General features: G+C 44.8%; 2 protein-coding genes across 2 annotated transcripts in view; one reads left to right on the top strand and one right to left on the bottom strand.

Annotated features, from left to right (window-relative positions):
* Positions 1 to 1,579, top strand: part of UBAP1 (ubiquitin associated protein 1) — a 60,427-nt gene extending 58,848 nt beyond the window's left edge. The window contains exon 7 of the mRNA XM_032396796.1: positions 474 to 1,579. Within this exon, the coding sequence (XP_032252687.1) occupies positions 474 to 614 (141 nt within the window). The 3' untranslated portion in view covers positions 615 to 1,579. The remainder of the gene's footprint in view (positions 1 to 473) is intronic.
* Positions 1,580 to 1,703: 124 nt separating this feature from the next.
* KIF24 (kinesin family member 24) overlaps positions 1,704 to 25,692 on the bottom strand; it is an 84,716-nt gene continuing 60,727 nt past the window's right edge. The window contains exons 7-13 of the mRNA XM_032396795.1: positions 21,619 to 21,740; positions 20,654 to 20,759; positions 14,863 to 14,934; positions 11,835 to 11,944; positions 5,349 to 7,586; positions 4,095 to 4,188; positions 1,704 to 3,277 (exon numbers count right to left, since the gene is read on the bottom strand). Of these exons, the coding sequence (XP_032252686.1) occupies positions 3,137 to 3,277; positions 4,095 to 4,188; positions 5,349 to 7,586; positions 11,835 to 11,944; positions 14,863 to 14,934; positions 20,654 to 20,759; positions 21,619 to 21,740 (2,883 nt within the window). The 3' untranslated portion in view covers positions 1,704 to 3,136. The remainder of the gene's footprint in view (positions 3,278 to 4,094; positions 4,189 to 5,348; positions 7,587 to 11,834; positions 11,945 to 14,862; positions 14,935 to 20,653; positions 20,760 to 21,618; positions 21,741 to 25,692) is intronic.

The raw sequence follows: 25,692 nt of genomic DNA, 5'->3' as shown, positions 1-25,692 counted from the left end.
CAAGTGTTCAGATAGGCATTTGGCTAGTTTGGGTTGTTAGGTTTGACAAAGCATTGGGTTGAAGACTATATAGAGTCCCAGGGAAGGGAAAGGGAAATGACCTGGGCAAAAAGCTAGACTTCTGGATGATTGGGGAGATTGCTAGTCACTTTGCCTAGGCTGCTCCCTGGAGAGCAGCTGTTTCTGGCTTCAGTATCCTGCCTTGGTGTGCGTGTGGATTTTGGTTAGTGGGACCCATGAGTCAGCAGGATTTGGAACTGGACATAGTTCCTGAAGGATGATGGGTTGTAGCATCAACTGGTCTGCCCTGGCTTCCTCCACAGCCACCCTCTGCTTGCTAGGGGACCTGAGAGACTCTCAGGGCTCTGGCAAAAGATGCAGACTTCCCCAAGCAGCCCCCTACATGCACAGTCCTCCACTCTGCTATGTGGCCAGACCCTTCTCTTCAATCTTCATTCTCTTCTATCCCTTAGATGATGGAGTTTCTTCAGTTAATGAGCAAATTTAAGGAAATGGGCTTTGAACTGAAAGACATTAAGGAGGTTCTGCTACTTCACAACAATGACCAGGACAATGCTCTGGAAGACCTCATGGCTCGGGCAGGAGCCAGCTGAGACCAGGCACTGCCTAGACCCTGCCGTGGAACCGCCCCTGCAGGAGGCCCTGAGGAGCCCATGTGTGGGGAAGGAGAAGGGGCACACTTCCTGATTTTCTTTTGGGGGTGGAAGGTCAGGTGTGGAGACTGTGCTTGCCAGTCTCTGAGCTGGGGAGAAAGTAGGAAAGATTCGGGCATGTGAATGCCTCCAGCACTGCCCTGGCTCCTTCAATATTAAATGTATTTGTATTTTGAGAAGTGTCCTTCCCACCTTGGCCCTCCTGGGGTCTGTATGTCCTCAGCCGAAACCTGGCCCAGTTGCCAAAAGGAGTCAGGGAGCAGGGGTGGGAGGGCCAGACTCAGTGCTGCTTTAGGGCTAGATGCTTCCCTCCCCTGCACTGGTGGACTGAACTCTAATCCAAGTTGAGTGCAATTGAAAAGGTTCTTCCAGGGTTTTTTTTTTTCTTTCTTCTCCTTTTAACAAAGTCTCTTAGTGTTACACTGGTTCTGCAACGTCTGAGGTGCAAAGAATGCCCTTTCCCCATGGGGTGCTGAGTTGGCCTCGTCTGCCAGGCAGTTATCATGCTTCCCTGCCCCAGCCTGTTTGTTTTGGCTTGGTTTGGACCACAGTCCTCTGCTACCCAGGATTTTAGAGCCCCCTGCTCAAGGAAACAGTCATCAGTTTAAGAAATCATTGGCCCCTTCCCAGCATACTGAGTGGGGGAGAAACAGGCTGCAATAGAGTAGCCCAGCACTAACTCCACCTCGGTTCTCCTTGGAGAACAGCCTCTCCCTCCCAGCCCCCTGCTCTAGGATGTCACAATGAGTTAACACCTAGTCATAGAAATCAGTCTCTTTCCTTTGTTTGTTTTATATTCTGTTGTACATCATTAAAGATCTAAATACAAAGGATATACAGTCTTGATGAATCTAATTTGCTAACTATTTTGATTCTTCAGAAAACTACTAATAAAAGTCTAAAAGGTATGTCCTGCTGTGATAATTTCTTTATTGCCAAGTGCTATTTTACTGAGGGGCTGGGGTGGGTGGGGAAGGGATTCCTGCTTGGATTTGCTGGGGATGAAACAGGCACTAACCATTTTCTGTCTTTTTAGTACTCTCTTCCCGCTATAGGCCTGTGGGACCCAGGAGCTGGCCCCGCAGTCGGCCCTGGCTTTATAAACCTGACCTAGCTCAGTCTCTGGAACCAAGGACATGCCTTCCTGCGAAACTGACTGTGGAGGTGAGACAGTCTGGGCCTTTGGGGCAATCACAGAAATGAGGAAGTACCTTTTCCTGTGCCACGCATCCGGCATTTATGTGCTCTGTGCCACAGGCGGGACTGGATTCAGACTGCTTCACCAGCTCTCCGCGGTGCTGCTGTAGCTGAGAGAACTAGATTCCTCCCTGAAGTTTCTTGTCCTTATACTTAATGCCATCCCACAGTCCCTCTAGTGCTCTTGGCTGGCAGTGGGTCTCATTCTTTTAGTGGTCATGTGAGGAGACGGCAGAGCCTTTGGGCCACGAAGCTGGAAAGAGGCCGTCCTCTAGTGCTCAGTTCAGGCAAAGGGTGGCAGGGTGCAGTCTCAGAAAGCCAGTCAGCCCTTCCGCTACCCTTTTAATTAAGCCCTCCTTTTGAAACCTTAAAAAGGTATCCTTTTCCCTGTAAGAAACTGAAGTTTCCACACATTACGATGGGCATCAGAGCCAAGGCTGTGACACCTGCGTCTTATTTGACCCAGGGTGGCCCTAGGAAGTGGCAGACCACTTTGTATTTGTCTGGAGCTTCTTCCTCATGAAAAGATGCACAGCAGGCAGAACTCACGTGAAGGGGTGTGTGTATAAAAATTCTGCCTCAGAGTCTCAGACTGTTGACCAGGGCTCTCAGTGCCAAGATACAACTGAACACAGGCCCTTGAGAGGGAGTGGACAGCCAGGGTGATGCTGGATAAAGGTAAGGTGAGGAGATCCTCCACTTCTTCAACTTTGCCACGAGTGGGCATGGCAGGTGAGGAGTCAGGAGCCTCGAACTGCTCCAGGAGCAGGAGTGCTATTGAAAGAGTAATGCAGTGATGTGGGCACAGAATTCAGCTAACAAAGCCCCTGAGTTCAGCACGTTTTCTTCCCCAGCTTGTGATCTCTCACCTCTAGGTTACCACTGGCCCACCCCATCCTCTGGTTCTCAAACTCAGAAACATCCACAACGTTACTAGACCCAAATGTGTTTTCACAGACAAGGGGTCGGTAAGACAAATTCTCTTCTAGCCCCCCAGAAAAGGGAGGGGTATATTAAGTTTTTTAGGCTGCTCTGTCCTTCCCTACAGATGCTCCTGGGCTTGGAACTGAGGGACAGAGGCTTGGCCCTGAGAGAGAAGCTGCGGCCTAGTCAAGGCCATGTGTGGCTGGGGAGAGGCCAGCATGGGCAGGACCGGGGAGTGGGTTCTAGGATTTGTAAGGAGGACCTGGCAGAGGCCCCTTCAGCCCCCGGGAACTCAGCACAGGCTCCTGAACTGCTCCCATCACCTCATACTGGATCCTGTTCTAAGACACCACTGTCCTCTCAGGGGTTGTGGTCGGCCTGTGGCAGGCCAGGTACAGCTGAAGCTGGCTCCTCAGACTCTGGATGCACTTGGATTTCAGAGCCAGGATTTCATCCAACTGGGTCACAGTATCTTCAAAATCCTGAGAAAGGAAACAAAGGACAAATGGAACTTTCGGTTTTGCTGGCCTTCTGTCAGGATCTGCTTTTCTAGTCCCTTTTCTTGCAGGAAGTTTTCAGAACCTAAGCCCTTCCTTCTGGAAAGTCTGCAGGATAGTCACTGTGGCACAGGGTGAGGCTCATTTCTCTGCATTTGAGAAACTTTTTAAGATTTTATTTTTAATCTCTAAACCCAACGTGGGACTTGAACCCACAATGCCAAGATCAAGCTTCGCACACTTCATCGACTGAGCGAGCCAGGCACCCCTGCACTTGAGAAACTTCTATGTAGAGAGGTATTCTGCAGGGCAGAGGGGTTTGTAAAAGTACCTCTGGTTGGGGGGCGCCTGGGTGGCTCAGGTGGTGAAGTGTCCGACTCTTGATCTTGGCCTAGGTCTTGATCTCAGGGTCCTGCGTTCAAGCCCCGTGTTGGGCTCCACATTGGGCGTGGAGCCTACTTAAAAAAACAAAAACAAAGTGCCTCTGGTCGGCATATGGCAGGTCACTTACCATCCCAGGGAGGGCCTCCAGCAAGCCAATAAGGCAGAACGGCAAAGGATAGAGGCTGGAAACATTTCAGCCTGGAAATGGGGCGTGCAGCACCATCTCCCACCTGTCCTTGTCCCCCACCCCCATCCCCCCCGAGCTGTGTCAGAGAAATGGCAAGAGGAGGCCCAAGTCCTCTTAGAGTAGGACAGCAGACCCTTACCTAACACATAACCACAGCAAACAAGGATGGCCAGCAAACTACCTGCAGGCTAATTCCCAACAGACCCTGAGTGTCTAGCCAAGGCCACTTACATTAAGAGCCAGCTGGCTCATCAGGGTCTCCTCCTTGAAGCCCAGTTCTGCCATTTTATCCAGCTGTTCCTGGTGTGCTCGGATGACCACCTGCCTGGGAACACCAGAGGGGACACTGTGATCCTTTGGGCCTCCCAACCCTCCCAGGCAGCTTTCTGGGGCTGAGCCTCATTTCTAGGCCAGGAACGGCCCCTTCCCAGAATGGTCAAAGCTTTGACCAGGGCCAGCCTACCACCCCTCCTCCCCTGTCACTTGTTCTTCTCAGGACTTGTCTAGGGACTAAAGTAGACCAAGAAGATACTGGGAAAGAGGGGCTTCTCGATCTGTCCCTGCCTCCCCAGCTACACTGAGGGATAGGGAGGAGTGCTGCTTCTCCCTTGCAGGAGCTTCCCACAGCTTCCCTGCCAAAAGGCTCAAGGCTGTGACCACTGCAGCGGGCACACTTGGCATGAGGTGGAGCCTGCTGCCTCACCTGCCATCATTTTTACTTCCTAGGGGGAGTCCAGGGACCAAAGCAGGGTGTTTGAGCTAGAAACAGGAGGATCTGCCTTTTGTCGGACGCTGCCGACAGGTAGAGACCATGGAGACAGCAAGATCATCTCCTGGGACAGGCAGGCTCCTCACCTGCATGTCCTTCTCTTTGTCCATGGCCCTGGCCTGAGCCCCTGGGGGCAGCCCGCACACAGCTGGCCTAGACATCAGGAGCCCTAGCAAAGGGCTGTAGCCCCTATTCCCATACACCCACCCTCTCCCCGGCCCCTAATGCTGAGGGGCCGTGCTGGATCTCTCTGCCTCCTTTCTTTCTCTATGCTTTCTGTCGCCTTTCTGCTGCACCATCCACAGCATCCTTTGGGGAAGGCAGCACAAATCACCAGTCCCTCTGGTTTTGCTCTTTACCATCTTGGAAGTTGCCCAGCCTACCTTGGTTCTGAGGGCACAAGGCTGTAGCTGTTGTGTCCCTGGGCAGTACTTCCAGGAACACAGACCCAACAGAATGAAGAGGATTCTGATTTTACCACAGGTCACAGGCTTGCTGAAGGGGACAGATCCTCCCTTTTACTCAAGTCCCAGCTTTCCATGACTCAGGGTTCACCCACCCTGGCAGGCCTGCTCCCTTGAAAAGCGGGACCAAGCCTCTCTAGTTGTAGTATAGCTCTGACACTGAACCAACGATAGCCATTCCCAGGACAGACAGATGGGGTGGAAGGAGGGGTGCCAAAGGGGCTCAAGTCTTGGGGAGAGTGTCCAACTTACTGTGCAGGCCCCAGGGTGAGCTGATGCAGTGTCCCTGCAGTCTTTGGAGAGCAGCCAGGGACCAGGGGAGAGCCTGGTCTTGCTAAGCACCTTGGGATTGGCCTGTATTTGAGCCACATGATGTCCCTGTTGTAGCCAGGCAACTTGATGGGGTCTCTCGGCAAACTTAGCTCCTGCCAACCAAGTCCTGGTGGATATTTTCTTTCCTGGGCCCAGGGCTGGTCAGCCATATCACTACTTTTTGTTCGTGGGGTGATTAGAGGTGCAGGGTGGGGTCCTCCAGTATGTACGGTGGGGAAGGGCTTTCCTGGGAAACCCTGGGAGCTGCTCAGCTCTGCCACCTCAGCATCGGCATCATACTGCTGGCTACTCACATGTTCCTGGGAGGAGAGTGCAGGCTCTGTGCTCTGGCAGACCTCCCCTAGGTCAGCCTCATCGATGGGCAGCTTGTCAGGGGGGTGCTGATGGATGGGTGACGGGGACAGAACTGGAAGACCACCACTCGGCTTATTGTCAGGGGGAGATGATGAGAGCCACAAGTGCCCAGCTGCCAAAGACACTGGTAGGAGTGCCTTCTGATCACCAGATGACACTGTGTGGCCCACAGATGGGCCCCCTGCTGCCATTAGACTGTGAGCAAGCCCATCCTGGGCCGGCCGCTCCAGGGGAAGAGGGCCCTCATCGTCTGCGTTCTCCAGAAGGGACACAGTGAGGGGAGCCATCAGTCCAGAAGCATATTCAGAGCATGTGCCTGATTCCCCTCTACAGTCTTCTTGGTCAGGGTAACTGTTTTTCATTGTTCTGGTCGCCAGAGTTGGGCTGTCTTGGCCGATTTCTCTCAGAGGTGTGCTGACTGTCTCTCTTTGGTCTGGAGATCCTGGAACTGCCCCGTGGGATAGTGAGAAAATGAAACCATCTTCCTCCAGGGGGAGTGAACTACCCTCTGCCTGCCCAAGAACCTCACTTTTGAAAGCATTCTGTCTGAGTTCCAAGGCTGGGCCACCACCTATTTTCTGGCCATATACAAAGTCTACCTGGGAGCAGTAAGGCTTCTCTGCCGGGTTGTCTCTGGGAGAAAGCCCCGAGGAGGTAGAATCCTCCTCTCTGCTCCAGTCCAAAGGCACCTTACCTGGGCCGTGGCCATGACTGAGTGCTTCTCCTCTGTAGTTTGTGGGGTCCCTGGAGTACATCCAGTTTCCAGTTAGACCCTTCTCGTCACCATCTGTCCTGGGGTTAAAAAGCAGACTCTGCTGCCTTTCAGCCACCTGTTCCTCAGGGCTTTGCTCCCTCTGATGAAGGAAGAATGAGCCTTCGCTGTTCTCTAGGGTGTTCCTCTGCTTTGTGGTCCTCTGACTGGAGACATGTGAAAAAGAATCTTCACTGAAATCGCTGTCATCAAGGTCCTCAGCTTGTGCTCCATCCTGGCTCTCGGAATAAGAGCAGAAGGGGGGAGGGGCCTCATTCTGGAGCTGCCCCTCCAGGGGCCTGAACTGGCATAAGAACCTTTCCAGTGGTTGGTACTTGAACTTCTGCTGGAGGAGAGGTGGCTGCTGGAACTGCTGGTGATAGAAGCGCAAGTGTTCCTCCCTCTCCTTCTGATGTGGAGGGATGTCTGTCCACGTTTCTGAGGCGGGCCTGGCCGGTGTGCTCCCCTCGCTGCGCTGACCGTGTTCTGCTAGGTGGCGGCGGCCGCCAGAGGAGAGCTCAGCCCGTGACGCCAGCCGCTGCTGCACGGGCCGCACAGGCTGCCCTGTCTTCGACTCGGAGGGCAGCTTCCCACGTGCTGGGGCTTCTCCGGGTCCGGCTGCCTTGCTTCCCCACCTGCGGGCAGTTTTGTTGCCCATTTGATTTTTCTCAGAGCACAAGGACGCAGACTCTTCCGCCCTTTTTTTGGCTAACTGTCCAGACCGCGTGGCTCCTTTGACAGGGCTGGTCTGAACGACCCACTCTTGGGGAAGACTCCCTCTGGATCCATGCCTTTTACCAGGAACTTTAGGTACAGGTGCAAAAGGGATGTTGGGTGGGTGGCTGGCCAGAGGATGGGCCTTCCCTCTCATGGAGCCGGGAGCTGCCGTGAATGACTGCTGAAGCCCCAGCTTGACCTTTTTGGGAGAACACTTGTCCCCCAGCAGGGCCACAGGGGAGCTCTGAATTCGTTTTGGAGAAGAGTTTCCAGAGGTCTGATTTCGACTTGTAGCTGAAGCACAACATTTAACGCCTTTCTTTATTTCTTTGACCCTGTAAATTACCATTTTATGTTAAATGTGTATTCTTGCATTGCTCCTTAATTCCTTTTCTATATTTTTCAAAAACCAAAGAAAAGTATTACAAAAGAGATGGGTGCAGTCTGAGGATATAAACAAACTAAACAATCTATGATCAGAAGTCTTGGGGGGCGCTTGGGTGGCTCAGTTGGTTAAGCGACTCCCTTCGGCTCAGGTCATAATCTCAGGGTCCTGGGATCAAGCCCCGCATCGGGCTCCCTGCTCGGTGGGAAGCCTGCTTCTCCCTTTCCCACTCCCCCTGCTTGTGTTCCCTCTCTCGCTATCTCTCTCTGTGTCAAATAAATAAAATCTTAAAAAAAAAGTTTTGGAAATCACCTTAGGGAAGCTTCAAAAATATCTCCAGACATTGCCAAATGTCCCCTGGGAGGCAAAATCACCCCCTAGATAGAGAATAGAGAACCATGCTCTATTCCACATGGGAACCTTAGAGAAGATGGAAAATCCAGAATTAGGTCTCTGCTACGATTCAGTTGTCAAGATCAGTCTCTTAACTCTGTGATATTTAAAAACACTAAGAATTTAGAATTACAAGGAGACATCAAGTAAAAATGTGATTCTCCAGTGGTCTGAAGATTCTTCATTAAAATCCCCTAGGAGAGAGCAGTACTTCTGCCTGGAGGCTCCCATAAAATGTCTTTGCCATTGTTTTGGTTTTAATCCAACCCTTATAGGTAGCCAAATGACCCCTGTGGCCATTTCTGAAAACCAAGATCATAAGCCTGACACTGAGACTTGATTTAAATCTTCCCTTGAAGTCTGAGAGCCAAGGCAGGCAGGTAACATAGCTAAGCAAAGAGATGTAGAATGTGACTGAAGACACACGTGTCCATGGGCCTTTGTTTAGGTGTTGCAGTAGGGCATACATACAAGGAAATGGGCGGAGAAGAGCCACAGTCAGTCTGGATGGTTCCAAATTACTTCCTGCTATAAAAATCTTAACTATTTTAGTCTCAGTAAGAGAGAAACACCAAAATTTCCCCCTAGGAGTCACAGTAAATAATTCTAGAAAGCTGAGTGACAGAAGGAATCCTACAGGTAATTTGGTTATTGATGCTAAATGCTTCCAGTGTACTCTTCTATCCCCAGAATCACTCCTGTCACTGAGCTTTTTTGATAGATCTATACCTATTAGGGGTCCAGCTGGAACTTTATTTTTAGACTCCTTAGCAACATTCTAGTATATAGAAAGAAGAAAATTTTAAAGAAGAAAATTTTAAATCAGAATTGTTAAATAAGCAATAAAATCATTGTGTGTGTATAGATTATTACTTAAAATTAATCTCACCAGGCCTCATTTAAGCACATAAAACAAATGGCTTTCATTCATTTTCAGTAATTTATCAGACTGCTTCAAATGGAAGAGATTTTTAAAAAATATTTTATTTATTTATTTGACAGAGAGCGGCATAGCGAGGGCAGGAACACAAGCAGGGGGAGTGGGAGAGGGAGAAGCAGGCTTCCCGCGGAGCAGGGAGCCCCGATGCGGGGCTCGATCCCAGGACCCTGGGATCATGACCTGAGTCGAAGGCAGACGCTTAACGACTGAGCCACCAGGTGCCCCCTCAAATGGAAGAGATTTCTATTACACTTTTTCTGTTCTTTTTAAAGCCAAAATTATTTCAAATATTTCAATTATACTTAATACCTCCCTATGGGAAAGGGTTATTTTCATCTTCCTTTACTGAGGCACTAAGAGAGGAGATGTCTTGCTCTCTGCTCCTAATGATGAAGTTCTTACTTTAAGCAACTGATAACAGTGGGATTTGGGGAGTGGGTGGGGTTATGAAACGAGATCAGTTTATCGTTACCAATTACTGAAGCTGGATACATGGGGGTAAAGAATTTCAAGCCATATTCATTTTTTGGAAACAAGTTTGGATCATCTCATATCTTCTATATGACCTCAGTTTGTGAAGTAGCCTTTCTTTTTAAGATTTATTTATTTGAGACAGAGCAAGAGAACATGTGAGCAGGGGGAGGAGAAGAAGGAAAGGGAGGGAATCTCAAGCAGACTCCACACTGAGAGCAGAGCCCGACTCGGGGCTCGATCTTAGGATCCCAAGATCATGACCGGAGCTGAAGCCAAGAGTCAGGTGCTTAACCCACTGAGCCACCCAGGCACGCATGAAGGAGCCTTTCTTATAGCAGTGCTAGTGTGCAGGCATTAGGAAACCATGCAATAAAGGAAACCTATTTTGGGGACCTATTAATATTACTGTTGCTTAAATTAACACATATTGAATGGTAACTATGTACCTGGTGTGGTGCTAAGCCCTTCATAACATACTATCCTCATTGACTGCACATAACTATTGTATGGGTAGATGCTAATATTACCCCTGTCAGATAAAACTGAAGCCCAAACCTTTTGCCCAAGACTGCCCAGCTATTTCATGGCAGAAGCAGATAGTCTTGACTACAGGGTCCACTCTTAAAACCACTTTGTGAGGTCTCTCTCCTATTTAAATGAGATAGGTACACAGAGGGCCTCGCCTTGACACCCAGGAAGAGTTCCTCCTTTCATTCACAAATATTTATTGTGCATCTACTAGGTACCAAGTACTGTCTGGGCAGTAGATAAAGTGGAGAAATAGATAAGGTTTCTTGTTTTCATGGAGCTTAACTGACAGCTCACTTTTCCTTCCCAGTGAATTTCATAAAATGCCATGGATACTAAAGATTCCTCAACAGTAATAAAAAAACAGGTTTCCCTCAAATAGTTCGTTAATCTTGGAGACAGCTTCTGGGAGACCAAAGAGAAGGATGTAAGACAGGACCAGGCAGGAAAGTAGCCAGAGGAAAGGATGGAAGTGATAGCGTCTTCATCCCTGGTAGGAACCCTATGTGACCCCAGGTAAGAGATGGGGCATGGGGGTGGGGGAACCCTGGCAGATACCAAGGTCACCCCAGAAAGAGCCCTGACCATGTAGTCAGGAGGGCTAGCTTTACCGCCAGTTCCCAATAAGCCCTTTTAAAATTCCTGCCTTTCTCTGGGTTTATTTTATCCTTCTGTAACATGTCATGTCTGGGTTGATGTCTTCTGGACCTACATAGCTCTAAGTGCCTCTGCCTTGATAAGTAACATGTATTCTATCCCTTACGATTAGCGCTGAGGCTAGCAGGGAGAAAACCTTGAGCCTTCCACTCCAAAGAAATATTTCATTTCCTACTAGCCATTTAAAAGTCACTGATGGGGGCGCCTGGGTGGCTCAGGTGTTAAGCATCTGCCTTCGGCTTGGGTCATGGTTCCAGGGTCCTGGTATCGAGCTCTGCATCGGGATCCCTGCTCCGCGGGAAGCCTGCTTCTCCCTCTCCCACTCCCCCTGCTTGTGTTCCCTCTTGCTGTGTCTCTCTAAAATAAATTAATAAAATCTTTAAATAAATAAGTTCCTTCTCATCAAAACATTAAAAAACAAAACAAAACAGGGGTGCCTGGGTGGCTCAGTTGGTTAAGCGACTGCCTTCGGCTCAGGTCATGATCCTGGAGTTCCAGGATCAAGTCCCGTATCAGGCTCCCTGCTCAGCAGGAAGTCTGCTTCTCCCTCTTACCCTCCCCCCTCTCATGTGCTCTCTCTCTCAAATAAAATCTTTAAAAAAAACTAAAAAATCAAAAAAACAAAACAAAACAAAAAAAATAAGTCACTGATGGGGGTGCCTGGGTGGCTCAGTCAGTTAAGCATCTGCCTTCGGCTCAGGTCATGATCCTAGGGTCCTGGGATCGAGTCCAGCGTCGGGCTCCCTGCTCAGCGGGGAGCCTGCTTCTCCCTCTCCCTCTGCCTGCCACTCCCCTACTTATGCGCGCGTGCGCTCTCCCTCTCTGTCAAATAAATAAATAAATAAAATCTTTAAAAAATAAAAGTCACTGATGGAGTTGTCTCCGGAACCAGGGAACGTGTCCCCTTCCTCTTGTCACATTCACACTTGTAAAATGACAAGGCCTACCAAGTCACATTCAGATGACCAATTGCACATTCCCATGGTACTAGGATCACTGCCTCAAGAACAGACTTCTGGATCTCAAAATCAGATCTCTATTTGTTTGAAACACACACACACACACACACACCCCTGGGAGCGACTCACCGGTCAGCGTCACACACACACACACACACACACATACCTGGGAGCGACTCACCGGTCAGCGTAACACACACACACACACACACACACACACACACACACACACCTGGGAGCGACTCACCGGTCAGCGTAACGCAAGGTATTCAAAGTGTGTTCGGTGGCCACATGGCTTGGTGAGATGTTGGCAATCATGCAGGTTTTGGCATCACCAATGAAAGAATCCCTCAGAACCTGTCCACACGTAAAGCAGGTCAATGAAGTCAATTAACAAAGGGCACACTGACTACTTACTGTGTGCAGGACACTGGGCCATAGCTCCCCTCTCCGCTACAAAAAGGCAATTTACAAAGAAGAAATACAAATGATCAAAAACATACAAAAAAGGTACTTCACCAACCAATCAATCAAAGAAATTCAAACTAGTAAGAATAGTAATATTTTTCACCCGTAAGATTTTTTTTTTTTAAAGATTTTTTTTTTTTTTTTTTGACAGAGAGAGACACAGAGAGAGGGGGGAACACAAGCAGGGGGAGTGGGAGAGGGAGAAGCAGGCTTCCCGTGGAGCAGGGAGCCCGATGCGGGGCTTGATCCCAGGGCCCTGGGATCATGACCTGAGCCGAAGGCAGACGCTTAACGACTGAGCCACCCAGGTGCCCCTCACCCATAAGATTAATTATGACTCATGATACCCTGCCTTGGTGAGAGTAGGGAAATGGTCACTTTTCTACATTGCTACATTATTTATGTACTGTGTACCATCAAACGGTATAAGCTTTTGAGAAGGCAGTTTGGCAATATGTATAAAAATATTAAAAATGTGCATGCTTCCACGACACATTCCTAAAGAGAATTGCTCAGTTGATTAAAAAAAAAAAAAGTGCACATAGGATATGCATTACATTATAATAATAATAATTAGAAAATATAGGAGTCTGTAGGGGCGCCTGGGTGGCTCAGTCGTTAGGCGTTTGCCTACGGCTCAGGTCGTGATCCCAGGGTCCTGGGATCGAGCCCCGCATCGGGCTCCCTGTTTGCGGGAAGCCTGCTTCTCCCTCCCCTGCGGGAAGCCTGCTTCTCCCTCCCCCACTCCCCCTGCCTGTGTCCCCTCTCTCGCTATCTCTCTCTCTGTCAAATAAATAAATAAAATCTTTAAAGAAAAAAAAAGAAAAAATCTAGGAGTCTGTAAACAGGGAACAAACTGAATAATTTTTTTTTTTTTTAGATTTTATTTATTTATTTGACAGAGAGAGAGAGAGCACAAGCACAGGGAGCGGGAGAGGGAGAAGCAGGCTCTCTGCTGAGCAGGGAGCCCGACATGGGGTTCGATCCCAGGACCCTGGGATCATGACCTGAGCCACCCAGGTGCCCTGCAAACTAAATAACTGTTAACTGACTACAATACAACCATTAAAAATAATTATGTATATCTGTACTTAGGTACATGGGAAGATCTAAAACTTACCTTTGAGTGAAAAAGGCATAAGATTTCATACCTCTATAAGTAGATCTACGTGGGCAGAGAAATATCTGGAAGGATAGTTACTAAAATGTAGCAGTGATTATCACTAAGGTGGGATTTTCAGGTACCTTTTGCCATCTTCTTTGTACTTGTATATACATATACTGTTTGAATTACTATTATCATTATTATTACTTTTAAAAGATTTTATTTTTAAACAATTTCTATACCTAACATGGAGCTTGAACCCACAACCCCGAGATCAAGAGTCGCACACTCCACCAACTGAGCCAGCCAGGTGCCCCTGAATTTTTTTTTTTTTTTAAGATTTTTTTTGTTTTGTTTTTTTTAAGACAGAGACACAGCGAGAGAGGGAACACAAGCAGGGGGAGTGGGAGAGGGAGAAGCAGGCTTCCTGCTGAGCAGGGAGCCCGACGCGTGGCTCGATCCCAGGATCCCAGGATCATGACCCGAGCCGAAGGCAGACGTTTAACAACTGAGCCACCCAGGTGCCCCGTGAATTATTATTTTTTAAATTAAATAGGAAGACATTTTCTGGGGATGGTGAACTTGTTTTAAAAAATAACAGAGCCAATGTCAGAATCAGGACTAACCACCCATAAGAAGGATTTCCTAAGTCTCTAGCTGAAATCATGTTTGAGAAGATATAATCTAACCCACAGATCACCAGTTCTGATAAGGAGTTATAGGTTCTGCCCCAGGCCATGGGGAGCCATTAGGTTAGCTGCACAGAGAACCTCTGCCAAAATACAAAGATCCTCACCTAGACTGCTGTCTACGCTAGTCTGTCCTCCACTGAGCACAGGACGTGGTGCAGAAAGGAATCGGGGGCACCCATAACTGCCTTCACAGCAGTCTGTATATGTAGGGAGACCCCTCTGTGGGCCACTGTTCTGTAGCCAGTACAATGCTGAATTAGTGGTACTTTCCATTAATTAAGAAGCATAGTGTCATGGCAGAAAAATGGGAGGAAAAAAATTACCTACAGTTTTACCACTCAGAATAATCAGTTAACATAGACATAATTTTTTTGTGTGTATAGTTTTTTTCCCTCATTTTATATTTTTAAAAACTATACGTCTTGGTCATCTTTCCGATCAGTACATATCAAAAATCTATCTCATTCGGAGTACCTGGCTGATTTAGTCGGTAGAGCACACGACTCTTGATCTCAGGGTTGTAAGTTCGAAGCCCATGTTGGCTGTAGAGATTACTTAAAAATAACATCTTTAAAAAATAAGCAAAAAGTAAATTTAAAAAACTTTAAAAAATCTTACTCTTTTTAACTCCAAGGGGTTATTTTTTGTCTTCAAACACTAAGTCTTAGAGCTAAGAAAATACTTAGTATAGCTATACCACCCCCACTTCAAAGGCTCAGAGACTCCATTAAATCAAAAACTTTTCTTTATATTAGAAATAAGCAGAAAGCTGTTGGGTGGTGACCAGAAGTACACTGCTGCCCTGTGAAAGCTCAGCTGCTTCATACTGCAGGCATCTCTGCCCGAGGATGCCCATCCCTGCCTAGAATGACCTGGAAGGAATGTGACTCCTTCCCCCCCCGCCCCCCCCCCCCCCCCGCCAAGCTTAGCATCATGCGTTGGTGGCAGTGGAGGCTTTGCCGAACAAATAAATGAAATGGAACAAACTCAAAGTTCACATTTAACATTACCTGAGTTAATTTGCTTTGCCTGAAGGGAGTGTGGGTGTGTTCCTGATCCAATGCGCGGATACATTCCTTCAGCTGCAAAGTGGTAGATTAACAACAAGCACATCAAATATCACATGCAAAGAGAAAGTAATAGATCAGACTTTTCTTAAATAAGCCATACTCAGACAATCCTCCAAAAGGAAGTCAAAATGCCCTGGTAGTTTCTTGTCCAACAGGAAAAATCAAGCTAGACGGGTAAACATCCTGAGTGAGCTCCCTGTGTCTAGTTAAGGGCCTCCCATCCTAAAGGCTATAATCCTAGGATTAGCCCCAACAGTGGGGAACAGACAAACCAGGGACCTTCCCACAGGCCCCCCCAGAGTCCAAGCTTATGTGGTGGCAGTTCTGCCTTGCCAGCTCCCTTTTTCTTGCCTCCTCTCATACTATTAGTAGCTATAGATGCACTTAAGTACAGAAAATCTCTATACCACTCCCCTACCTCCCTGCTCACATATGCACACCTATAGGTGTAGATTCGAGTGTAGATTCAGATAGAAGTTTCTGATAATTAGTTTGAGAGAGAGCGAGAGTGTGCACTAACTTAAAGAAATCCAAAGGGGGGCGCCTGGGTGGCTCAGATAGTTAAGTGTCTGCCTTCGGCTCAGGTCATGATCCCGGGGTCCTGGGATCGAGTCCTCATCAGGCTCCCTGCTCCTTGGGGAGCCTGCTTCTCCCTCTGCCTCTCTCTGTCTCTCATGAATAAATAAATAAAATCTTTAAAAAAAAAAAAAAAAAAGAAATCCAAAGAGGATTTTTGCTTTTATTTAAAAGTAGGGGCACCTGAGTGGCTCAGTTGGTTAAGCCATAGCTTTGAACTGTGTCTGCAAACATCTGTGCTTTATCTTTTGTTTTTTCTAACAGTTTTTTTTTTTAAAAGTAAACTCTATGTCCAATGTGGGGCTCGAACTCATGACCCCAAGATCAAGAGTTGCATGCTCCACTGACTGGGCCAGCCAGGCTCCCCACCTGTGCTTTATCTTCATTTATTTTCTGCATCCATTACCAAGATGTGTCCTAAGATATCAGAAAAGCCTAAGAGGTTATTTTTGGGGTCTGGGAATATTCACATTTGTTTCCATATAAATTAATGGTAATCACTTCTTTGCCTTATGCCATTTTGGCTTACAGAAGATTTCATAGGTAAGTTCTATTTTCAGATAGGGGGAGAAATCTGTATAAGGGAATTTCCTCTTTTATTACAAATCAGTGTAATATCCCCAAACTTTACCACTGGAACAATTCTCCAAAAGGGACATATAGGTAACCAAACCCTGGCCCTGAGTTACACCTGCCCCTTACATACTCAAATCCAAGTGTGGCCACTGATCCCTATGAGCCTTTGAGGACAATCTGAGCAATAAAATAAATAATGATAAAAATGTATTATAATCTAGCATATAAAAGAAATATCCATTTACTGTTATAAATAATCTAATAAATTAATTAATTGTAGCGAAAGGACAGCTCCATCTTACAGCAGAATCCCAACTAATTAATGTAAAAAGAATGATAGGAACAGGAAATCCCACCAGGTAAACACCACAGTAATTGTTGCAGGTTAAGAATCATCAAGGGATGCTAAAATTAGGCAGCAAAAGTGTGATGTAAATAGGATATCTGCATAGTTTCAAACTATCTCCCCATAAGATATTTATTTATTTATTTGAGAGAGACAGAGAGAGCGCATGCAGAGCAAGAGAGAGGGAGCATGAGCAGGGGGAGGGGCAGAGGGAGAAGCAGACTCCCCAATGAGCAGGGAGCCCCACGCAGGGCATGATCCCAGGATGCGGGGATCACGACTTGAGCCAAAGGCAGACGCCCAACCAACCCAGGTGCCCCAAGATATTTATTAATTATAAAGGGAAAATGGTTAACATTACAGTGGAGAAACCTAGCACAAACCACCTTAACTAAGTGATCAAAGTTAACATCACCAGTAATAAGACATACTGACTTCATGCACCACCTGATATGATTTACTGAGAAGGGTACAACTTATGTGGTGTTCTTGCTAAAAATTGTTTAACGCAATCTAATCGTGAGAAAACATGGGATAAACCCAAATTCACAGAGAATCCGCAAAAACAAAACAAAACACAAAACAAAACAAAAACAGGCAGGCTAGCACTCTTCAAAGGTGTTAAAGTCACGGATGACAAAAACTGAGGAGACTATGAGCACATGACAGCTAAATGTAATATAGGATCCTGGACCCAAAAAAGGACATTAGTGGGATTATTGGTGAAATTCACACAAGGTCTGTAGATTAGTTAATAGTATTACCAATGTTGTTGTTGTTGTTGTTGTTTTGGTATTATACCAATGTTAATTACCTGATTTAGATCATTTTATTATGGTTATACAAGATATTAATAATATGGAAGCTGGGTGAAGGAATGCTGTGTATTTATTTTTGCAACTTTTGTAAAATCTAAAATTATTCAAAAATTGAAAAAGTAAAAAGAGATGCTGGTTGTCTTTCTCACCTCTCTCAGCCTCGCAATTTATCCCTCATGAGGCCTGGAAATAAAGTGCCTCGCTGGAGACTTCCGTTCTGATCAAAAGGACGTAATATGGAGGGGCACAGGCAGCACAGTATAGCCGCGGAAAGGAACAAGGAAGAGCTCTGTATACAGCCATGCAGTGAGCTCTAGGGTGTTGTTAAGTGAAGAAAGCAAAGTGTTTGCAGTATGCTACCCTTTTTTTCTGAGGTGAATACAAATATATATATATATATATTTGTATATATATAGAATGCTTATCTAAGGGGAGGGAGGTAATAGGGTTGAGGGGACAGGGATGGACACTAGATTTCTTTCAATGTTCTACAGTTTTTACTTTAACTGAATATGAAATTGGTAAGCTTAAACATATAGAAAAGATTTCAAGTGACTGTGCAACACAATATTATGACTGTACACCTAAGTGGGATACAACCTAAGGGTGAAAAGGAAACTGCAAAGAAATAGTAATCTGAATTTAGTAATCGTATTATGAAAAATATCAGCATTATTTTGAAATACACATATATTGAAGTAGAGCAAATTATATAAATGTTGTTAGGAACTAAGAATTCTAGCATAAGAGAAAGGAGACAAAAATATAAATTCAAAAAAGTTAACCCAAAACCCTGTAATCTTAATTTTGAATTAATTTATTATTATGAGTCCCTAATGTATTTTCCTCTTTCAAAAAAAAAAAATCTACTTCCGAGCTCTGTCCAACAAAAAGGCCTAGAAGCCAGGACTAACCCAGTGGTAGTAAGCATCCCTAGCACCCTAAATGGTCTCTAAATGCCATTTCCTTCTAAAACCAAGGCTTGTTGAAGAATTGACTGGTTCAAGGTCTGGGGAAGGAAATGTACAAGATGAGCCTAGAAAATCTTGTCATACCCAAACGCCAGGAAGCTATTACAGACTAATAGTTGGTCAAAAAACCAGAGAAACATACTTGAAAAGGCTCCCATTGCCCAAAGATGTACAATTTAAATAGCAAAAAGAATAATAATTACAATGAGTTTATAATAATACAAAGCCAAACAAAACAGTCAATAACAACAAATTCATTGGTCATGTTTAGGTTACTAGGACACCAAATCATTCTGAAAACTGTTGAGTGAAGGCAAAGAATCAAGCAAGCATTTAACTTGTCTCTACTGTATGAACTTAATTGAGGAAAAATTCTTTCCAGCTAATAAAGAAGGAATGTTAGAATGAGAGTATCACCATTTTGGAATCCCTAATGAAACAATAGATACAGGTGATGCTCATCAATGGCTGGTAAATCCATTAAACAAAAAAGTCTGAGAGGAAACTCTAACAGAGGAATTACACCGACAACACTCAAATCTTTCTTAATTCTTAAAAATCACAAAGAGACAACCAACCGGACATTCTGTACTTCCTGATGTGTTCCTATAGGAAGTCTAAAAACTACCCATGAATTCTTGCCAAAAAACCAGAACCTCAATCTGATCAAGCTTCTAGAACAGCGCTTTCCCAATAGGAATATGTTAGCTGCAAGTGCAAACCATATGTATAATTTTAAATGTCTAGTAGCCACATTAAAAAAAAAAAACCGAACAAATGAAATTAATCTTTTTTTTTTTTTTTAAGATTTTATTTATTTGAGAGAGTGAACGAGAGAAAAGCATGAGTGGGGGGACGAGAGGGAGAAGCAGACTCCCCTCTGAGCAGGGAACCCAATGTGGGCTGGATCCCAGGACCCTGAGATCATGAGCTGAGCTGAAGGTAGATGCTTAACCACCTGAGCCAGCCAGGCGCCCTGAAATTAATCTTAATTATATGTTATGTAATCCAATATATCAAAAAATATTTAAAAACCCAGCAAAAATATTATTTCAGCATGTAACCAGTATGAAAAAAATATTAATGAGATATTTTAGCCGCTTCAAGGTCCAGTATGTATCGTACACTCAGAGCGTACTTCCGTTCAGATGAGCGACACCGGAAGTGCTCAGGAGCGCCCCTCCCGGACAGCACAAGGACGGATCCTCGCCACTCCACAGAGAACACAGAGGATGCAGTACGATGTTAAACATCCACATGGGGATGCAGTCAACCTAATCCAGAATGTTGGAAATCTTACAGGACAAGTGACCCAGTTGTCTTCAACAAATACACTGATATTAAAAGAGAGAACAGAAGAACTGATATGGAATAAAAGAGACTATCAAAAGCAATCTAAGGGTACTGTTTGCATCTTGATTTGAACAAACTGTGAAGAGACATTTATGGGACAACTGGAGAAATGATAATACTTCCTGGATAATAGATAACATTACATAATTATTGGGCGCCTGCATGGCTCAGTTGTTAAGCGTCTGCCTTCGGCTCAGGTCATGATCCTGAAGTCCTGGGATCGAGCCCCATGTTGGGCTCCCTGCTCAGTGGGGAGTCTGCTTCTCCCTCTCCCACTCCCCTTGCCTGTGTTCCTGCTCTTGCTATCTCTGTCAAATAAATAAAATCTTAAAAACAAAATTAAATATTTCTTCAAGTATGATAATGGCATTACAGTTATATTAAAAAATAAGAGTCCTTATCTCTTCGAGATAATGAAATATTTGTGGAAGAAATGAAAGACTGACAGGATTTGCTTTACTACAATCCAACCAGGGGAAGGAAAGGGTTGGTTAGATTTTTCACATGTTGAAGCTGGGTGCAAGAATTTGGGAGATCATTATATGATTTATTCTATTTTTTTATGTTTGAAAAATTAATACAATTTAAAAACTTGGTGAGTGAGAGAAAGCTTACCTAATACCTAAGTTAACCATTCAGCAGCTGCAGAAATACTTTTCTGCCCCTAAGGGATTGACCAGAGGAAGAGAAGAGAGGGACAGAAGGGAAGAGTTGCCTAGAACTGCTAAGAATCTGATCAGGCAGCCTCCATCTCCAACCCTGGAATCCCACTGCCAGACAGAAGCGTGCCCTTACTCCGCTGATTCTACCCCACCCCATCCTCACCCACTCTGGCTGCATGTAAAGAGGGGCAAAATCTCTCAAGAAGGATTTTTATTTTTTTATTATTATTTTTTAAAGATTTATTTATTTGACAGAGAGAGACACAGCGAGAGAGGAAACACAAGCAGGGGGAGTGGGAGAGGGAGAAGCAGGCAGGACTTGATCCCAGGACCCTGGGATCACGACCTGAGCTGAAGGCAGACGCTTAATGCCTGAGCCACCCAGGCACCCCTCAAGAAGGATTTTTAGATCAAAGCTTTCAAACTTACAGCCAGAAGACTCTGGTTTATTTCTGCGCCTTCCATCTTTGTCTGTCTGTCTGAGTCTCTGGCATCTGCGGCTCTTTCACTGCCAGCCAAGTCAATAAAAGAGATCCTAGAGAAGACACACAGCAGGGATAACTTCTTGGGGACTCTGCTTTATTTTTACATCAGTCAGCAATTTGGGGCAGCAGGAAGAAATTAACACTGGCCCATCCTCTGGAAAGAAAAGACATACTGGCAGCTTTCCAAAAGTATTATAAGATTCTGATCTGTTAGCCATTGTGGGAGCTGTTCACTCAGACACTTCCTTTGGTTTTCATCATTTGTGAGAAATTAATAAAATTAATAAAACATTCTTCCCATAAAGCTAAATGACTACAATGCAAATCACTTAGGTCACCACTTAGGTGATTTTTTTTTTTTTTTTTACCACTTAGGTAATTAAATAGAAACTTTTGTGGGCTGCTTTCCAGCCAAAAAAGAAAGAAGAAGAAGAAAAAAAGAAAGAAAGTTAAAAAAAAAAAACAGACTCATTACTCAGAGGTGAGATAGGCTCATCCATCAGTGTGGCAGAGTTTGCTAAGATAGCACCAGAGAAGCAATGAATGTACCCAATTGTCTTATGGCTTCTTTCAAGAAGGATAGATTAATTTTCTCTCTTTTTTTTTTTGGCCTGTAAGCTGAGATGCATTTCCTACTATTTCTTTGCTGATACTGTGTTTCACGTTAGAAGCAATCAATGTCCCTTTTAATAACTTAGGCTTGACCAACAATAGGTCATTACTTCATGGTTAATTAACTGATGGCACTTTAATACAATGATTTATTTCAGAGCTAACAACTCTACTCTGTATCCCTGATATTTATTAAAAACTCCATGGTGGCAGAGTGTCCTGTTGTTGATAACACATATTTCAAAGTCACATTAGGGAAAGGCAGACAATGCAATTCTTTGCGTATTTCCAGCTCACCTGCCAAATGTCCTCTTGGCTGAATCTTTGATCTGAATTTGGATGATAGCATGGGAGCGGGAGGAGTCTGCGTTAACTCCAGTGGCCCCGGTGCTGCGCTCCTTGCTGCCCTTCAGAATCACCTGAAAATAAAATCCATAGGGTGATTTCCCCAAGAAGTAAAAAATCCCCCTGGTTCCTAAGGGTTGGCTGAGAGCAATAGAGACCAGGCATATAACTTTGTCAGTATACTGCAGTATTTTCAGAAAGCTGCCTAAACATTAAATCATACAGAGTTAAGTACCCAACAGCAATGCAAACAATGTGGAATACTAACCTTGGGGGAGAACATTCAACAGCTCAAGAGCTAATTTACTTCTTGTCTTATATATTCTTTTTAATATCTTTGATTGATTTAGCCTGACTATAGTCTCCAGGGCATGACTTGTCTCCAAGGCAATGTCCCATAGTACCCATCTATCTTAGTGACTAAAGCAAAGGACAGAAATGTGCATCATGGAATGACTGATTACAACCACCTGTTCCATCAGGAGGCAGTCATAAAGGAGGCCCCGGCCTGCCTGATGTGTGGGAACATGGAAGTAACGAGCTATCACAATTGACACGAGCCCATGATTTCCTTTGAAACCAAGTGCCCCTCAAAATACAAGTAAAGATAACTTGGGTCCCTGTAGCCCACAGGGAGAGGGGGAATAGAGGTGAAGTCTCAGGACTGGCCTCTTGCCACCGAAAACACAGCCATAAATGAACACTCTGCCCTGATTTTAGATAGAGGGAGGAGTGTTGATTACTGGGAATAAAAAAGGTGAAGAAATATTATTTGACAGAGGGGTGCCTGGCTGGCTCAGTCAGTGGTGTGTGCGACTCTTGATCTTGGGGTTGTGGGTTTGAGCTCCATGTTGGGTGCAGAGATTAAAAATAAAAAAATCTTTATTAAATAAAACATTCATTGACAGAATCTTCACAACACTCTAGATATGAGGTGAGTTCATTATATTATGCCCAGTATATGTTGAAGAATAAAGAGGCTGAGTTGCGGGGCACCTGGGTGGCTCAGTTGGTTGAGCGTCCGACTCCTGGTTTCAGCTCAGGTCATGACCTCAGGGTGGTGGGATCGAGCCCTGGGTGGGGCTCCATGCTCAGCAAAGAGTGTGCTTGAGATTCTCTGCCCCTCCCCCTGCTCACACTGTCTGTCCCTATATAAATTTTTTTTAAAATTTTATTATGTTAGTCACCATACATTACATCATTAGTTTTTGATGTAGTGTTCCATGATTCATTGTTTGCGTATAACACCCAGTGTTCCATTCAATACCCTCCTTAATACCCATCACCGGGCTAACCTATCCCCCCACCCCCTTCCCCTCTAAAACCCTCAGTTTGTTTCTCAAGAGAGTCCATAGTCTCTCATGGTTTGTCTCCCCCTAAATAAATAAAATCTTAAGGAAAAAAAAAGAGGTTGATTTGCTCACAAACAGCTGTTGTGTGACAGAACCAAATTCCATATCCAGTATGTCTGACTCCAAAGCTCATGTGGTTTCCACTATGCTGTCAGGTGCTTATGATAAATTCATTTATTTTGCAGTGAATTAAGGGTAAGGGAGTCCTAACTCATTTTTTCTCAATCTTTCAAAATTTTAATTTATATTATATTGAACATAGCCACAGTTTCCAAATTAAGAGTCCAAAAGTTGCCAGAATCAAACTTCAATAGGCCATAAAATATCTTAACATGCAGGTACTTTTTAAAAGTTTAACTAATATGCATGGAACTAGAGGGTATTATGCCAAGTGAAATAAGTCAATCAGAGAAAGACAATTATCATATGATCTCACTGATATGTGGAATTTAAGAAACAAAACAGAGGATCATAGGGGAAGAGTGGAAAAAATAAAACAAGACGAAACCAGAGAGGGAGACAAACCATAAGAGACTCTTAAATGTAGGAAACAAACCAAGGATTGCTGGAGGGATGGCGGGGGGGAGGGATGTGGTAACTGGGTGATGGACACTAAGGAGGGCACATGATATAATGAGCACTGGGTATTATACAGGACTGATGAATCACAGACCTGTACTTCTGAAACCAATAATACATGTTAATTAATTGAATTTAAATAAAATGTTTAAAAGATAATAAAAAATAAATTTAAAAAAAAGTTTAATAATAAGTTCCTTCCTGGTTTAAGCAGTTGTGTTTCTAAAGATTATCTGTATATGAGATTTAGAATTGTACTTTAAAATCAAATTTAGAATCATATTTTAGATGCACTCATTTTGTAAATAATCTGCTAAAAGTATAACAGGTCTATCTGATGAATCTTTTTTTTTTTTTTTTTTAAGATTTTATTTATTTGACAGAGAGAGACACAGTGAGAGAGGGAACACAAGCAGGGGGAGTGGGAGAGGGAGAAGCAGGCTTCCCGCAGAGCAGGGAGCCCAATAAGGGGCTCGATCGCAGGACCCTGGGATCACGACCTGAGCCAAAGGCAGACGCCTAACGACTGAGCCACCCGGACACCCCTGATGAATCTTTTTATCAAGAGAAGAACCTGTTAATTTATAACACTGGATTTTCAACTACATGGCTAGGATGTTACTGCTAATCGGAAATGAGAAGAGTGAGAGCAGTAGTCCTTTCCCCTGGCTGTGGCAGGTGGCCCTGGCCTGCAATGCTAACTAAGCTCTGCTGCTGGCAGGGCCACGAAAGGCATATCTGTAACTGAAGCATCTAGTTCAACTGTGCTTCCTCAGCCTGGCCTCTCCCCTGTCACTCTGACTTCATGCTGACATAGACTGTAAAGCAATGAAGACAATGTGTGATGTTCTTTTTATCAAACTTCTCTTTCCTTTTTCTATCAGAAAAGGAAGACATGCTTACTGTGGAAAACTTGGAAAATACAGGAAGAGTATCAAGAAGAAAATATATACCTCCCATAATCCCAGAGTTAACAAGATTCTGGTGTATTTCCTTCTAGTTTTAGGGTTCTCACACCTCTTTTGATTTTTGGTTTGTTTTTGGTCTTTTACAAGCCCTGCGAAAAGACAGGGGAGATCTGGAGATCTCTTAAATCTCTGTATTTGTGTAAACAATATACTTGGTAAGGGAAGAAACACAGAGAAGTTGGTGACTTATCCAAGGTCACATAGGTCAAATATAGCCAGGCTAGGGAAGGAAGCCAGGTGTCCTCTGCCACATGTGAGAGTACTGATGCCGCTCCTGCTGGGACACAGGGAAAGCTCTGAGAGGCCTCACGGCCATACCTAGCCAGCAACTGTGGATACGGTCAGAAATTCATAGGCTTGTTTGTGGTTCCCCCCAGGGGAGCCAAAAAAGGCCGACTTCTGGGGTTCTATTATAGAGTTTTACACTCGGTTTTCCATGCTCCTTATCCACCTTATCCATCATGATGCATTAGGTGCTGTGAGTATGTCTCAGAAAACCTAATGTGTTGAGGAGACCTTTCTTGACTCAATGCCTTTTAGGGAAGGCATGAAGGAATTTCTGGTTCCGGTCATTTCCTCAGCTTCAGAAATAGCCTGCAATCACCATTCCTTTCAGAAACTGTGAAATAAAGCAGCTGAACTCTGAGGAGCAAAAATGATTCAGTTTGTGAAGATCATCAGACAAACAGACTCAAGTGCAGTGGTTAAGATAGTGAAATCTGAAGTTAGACTGTCTGGGTATGCATGCCAGCTCTGACATATGGTTGTGTGACCTTTTGTAATGAGCAAAAGTTTGCAAGTCACTTAACTTTTCAGAGCCTCAGTTTCTTATCCATAAAATGATAATCTCATAGTTTACTTATGAGAACTAAGAAAGATGATACAAGATAATACATGTAAAGCACTTAGAATCATGATTGGCACATGGTAAATTCTCAATAAATATTCATTTAAAAAAGATTTATTTATTTATTTATTTTAAAGATTTTATTTATTTATTTGACAGAGAGAGACACAGCGAGAGAGGGAACACAAGCAGGGGGAGTGGTAGAGGGAGAAGCAGGCTTCCGCTGAGCAGGGAGCCCGACACGGGGCTTGGTCCCAGGACCCTGGGATCATGACCTGAG

Source organism: Phoca vitulina, unplaced genomic scaffold, assembly GCF_004348235.1.
Source record: "Phoca vitulina isolate PV1807 unplaced genomic scaffold, GSC_HSeal_1.0 scaffold94, whole genome shotgun sequence".
In the NCBI taxonomy this organism is placed as follows: Eukaryota; Metazoa; Chordata; class Mammalia; order Carnivora; family Phocidae; genus Phoca; species Phoca vitulina.
The sequence above is the reverse complement of the archived record's forward strand: the minus strand, read 5'-3'. Positions and strand labels throughout refer to the sequence as shown.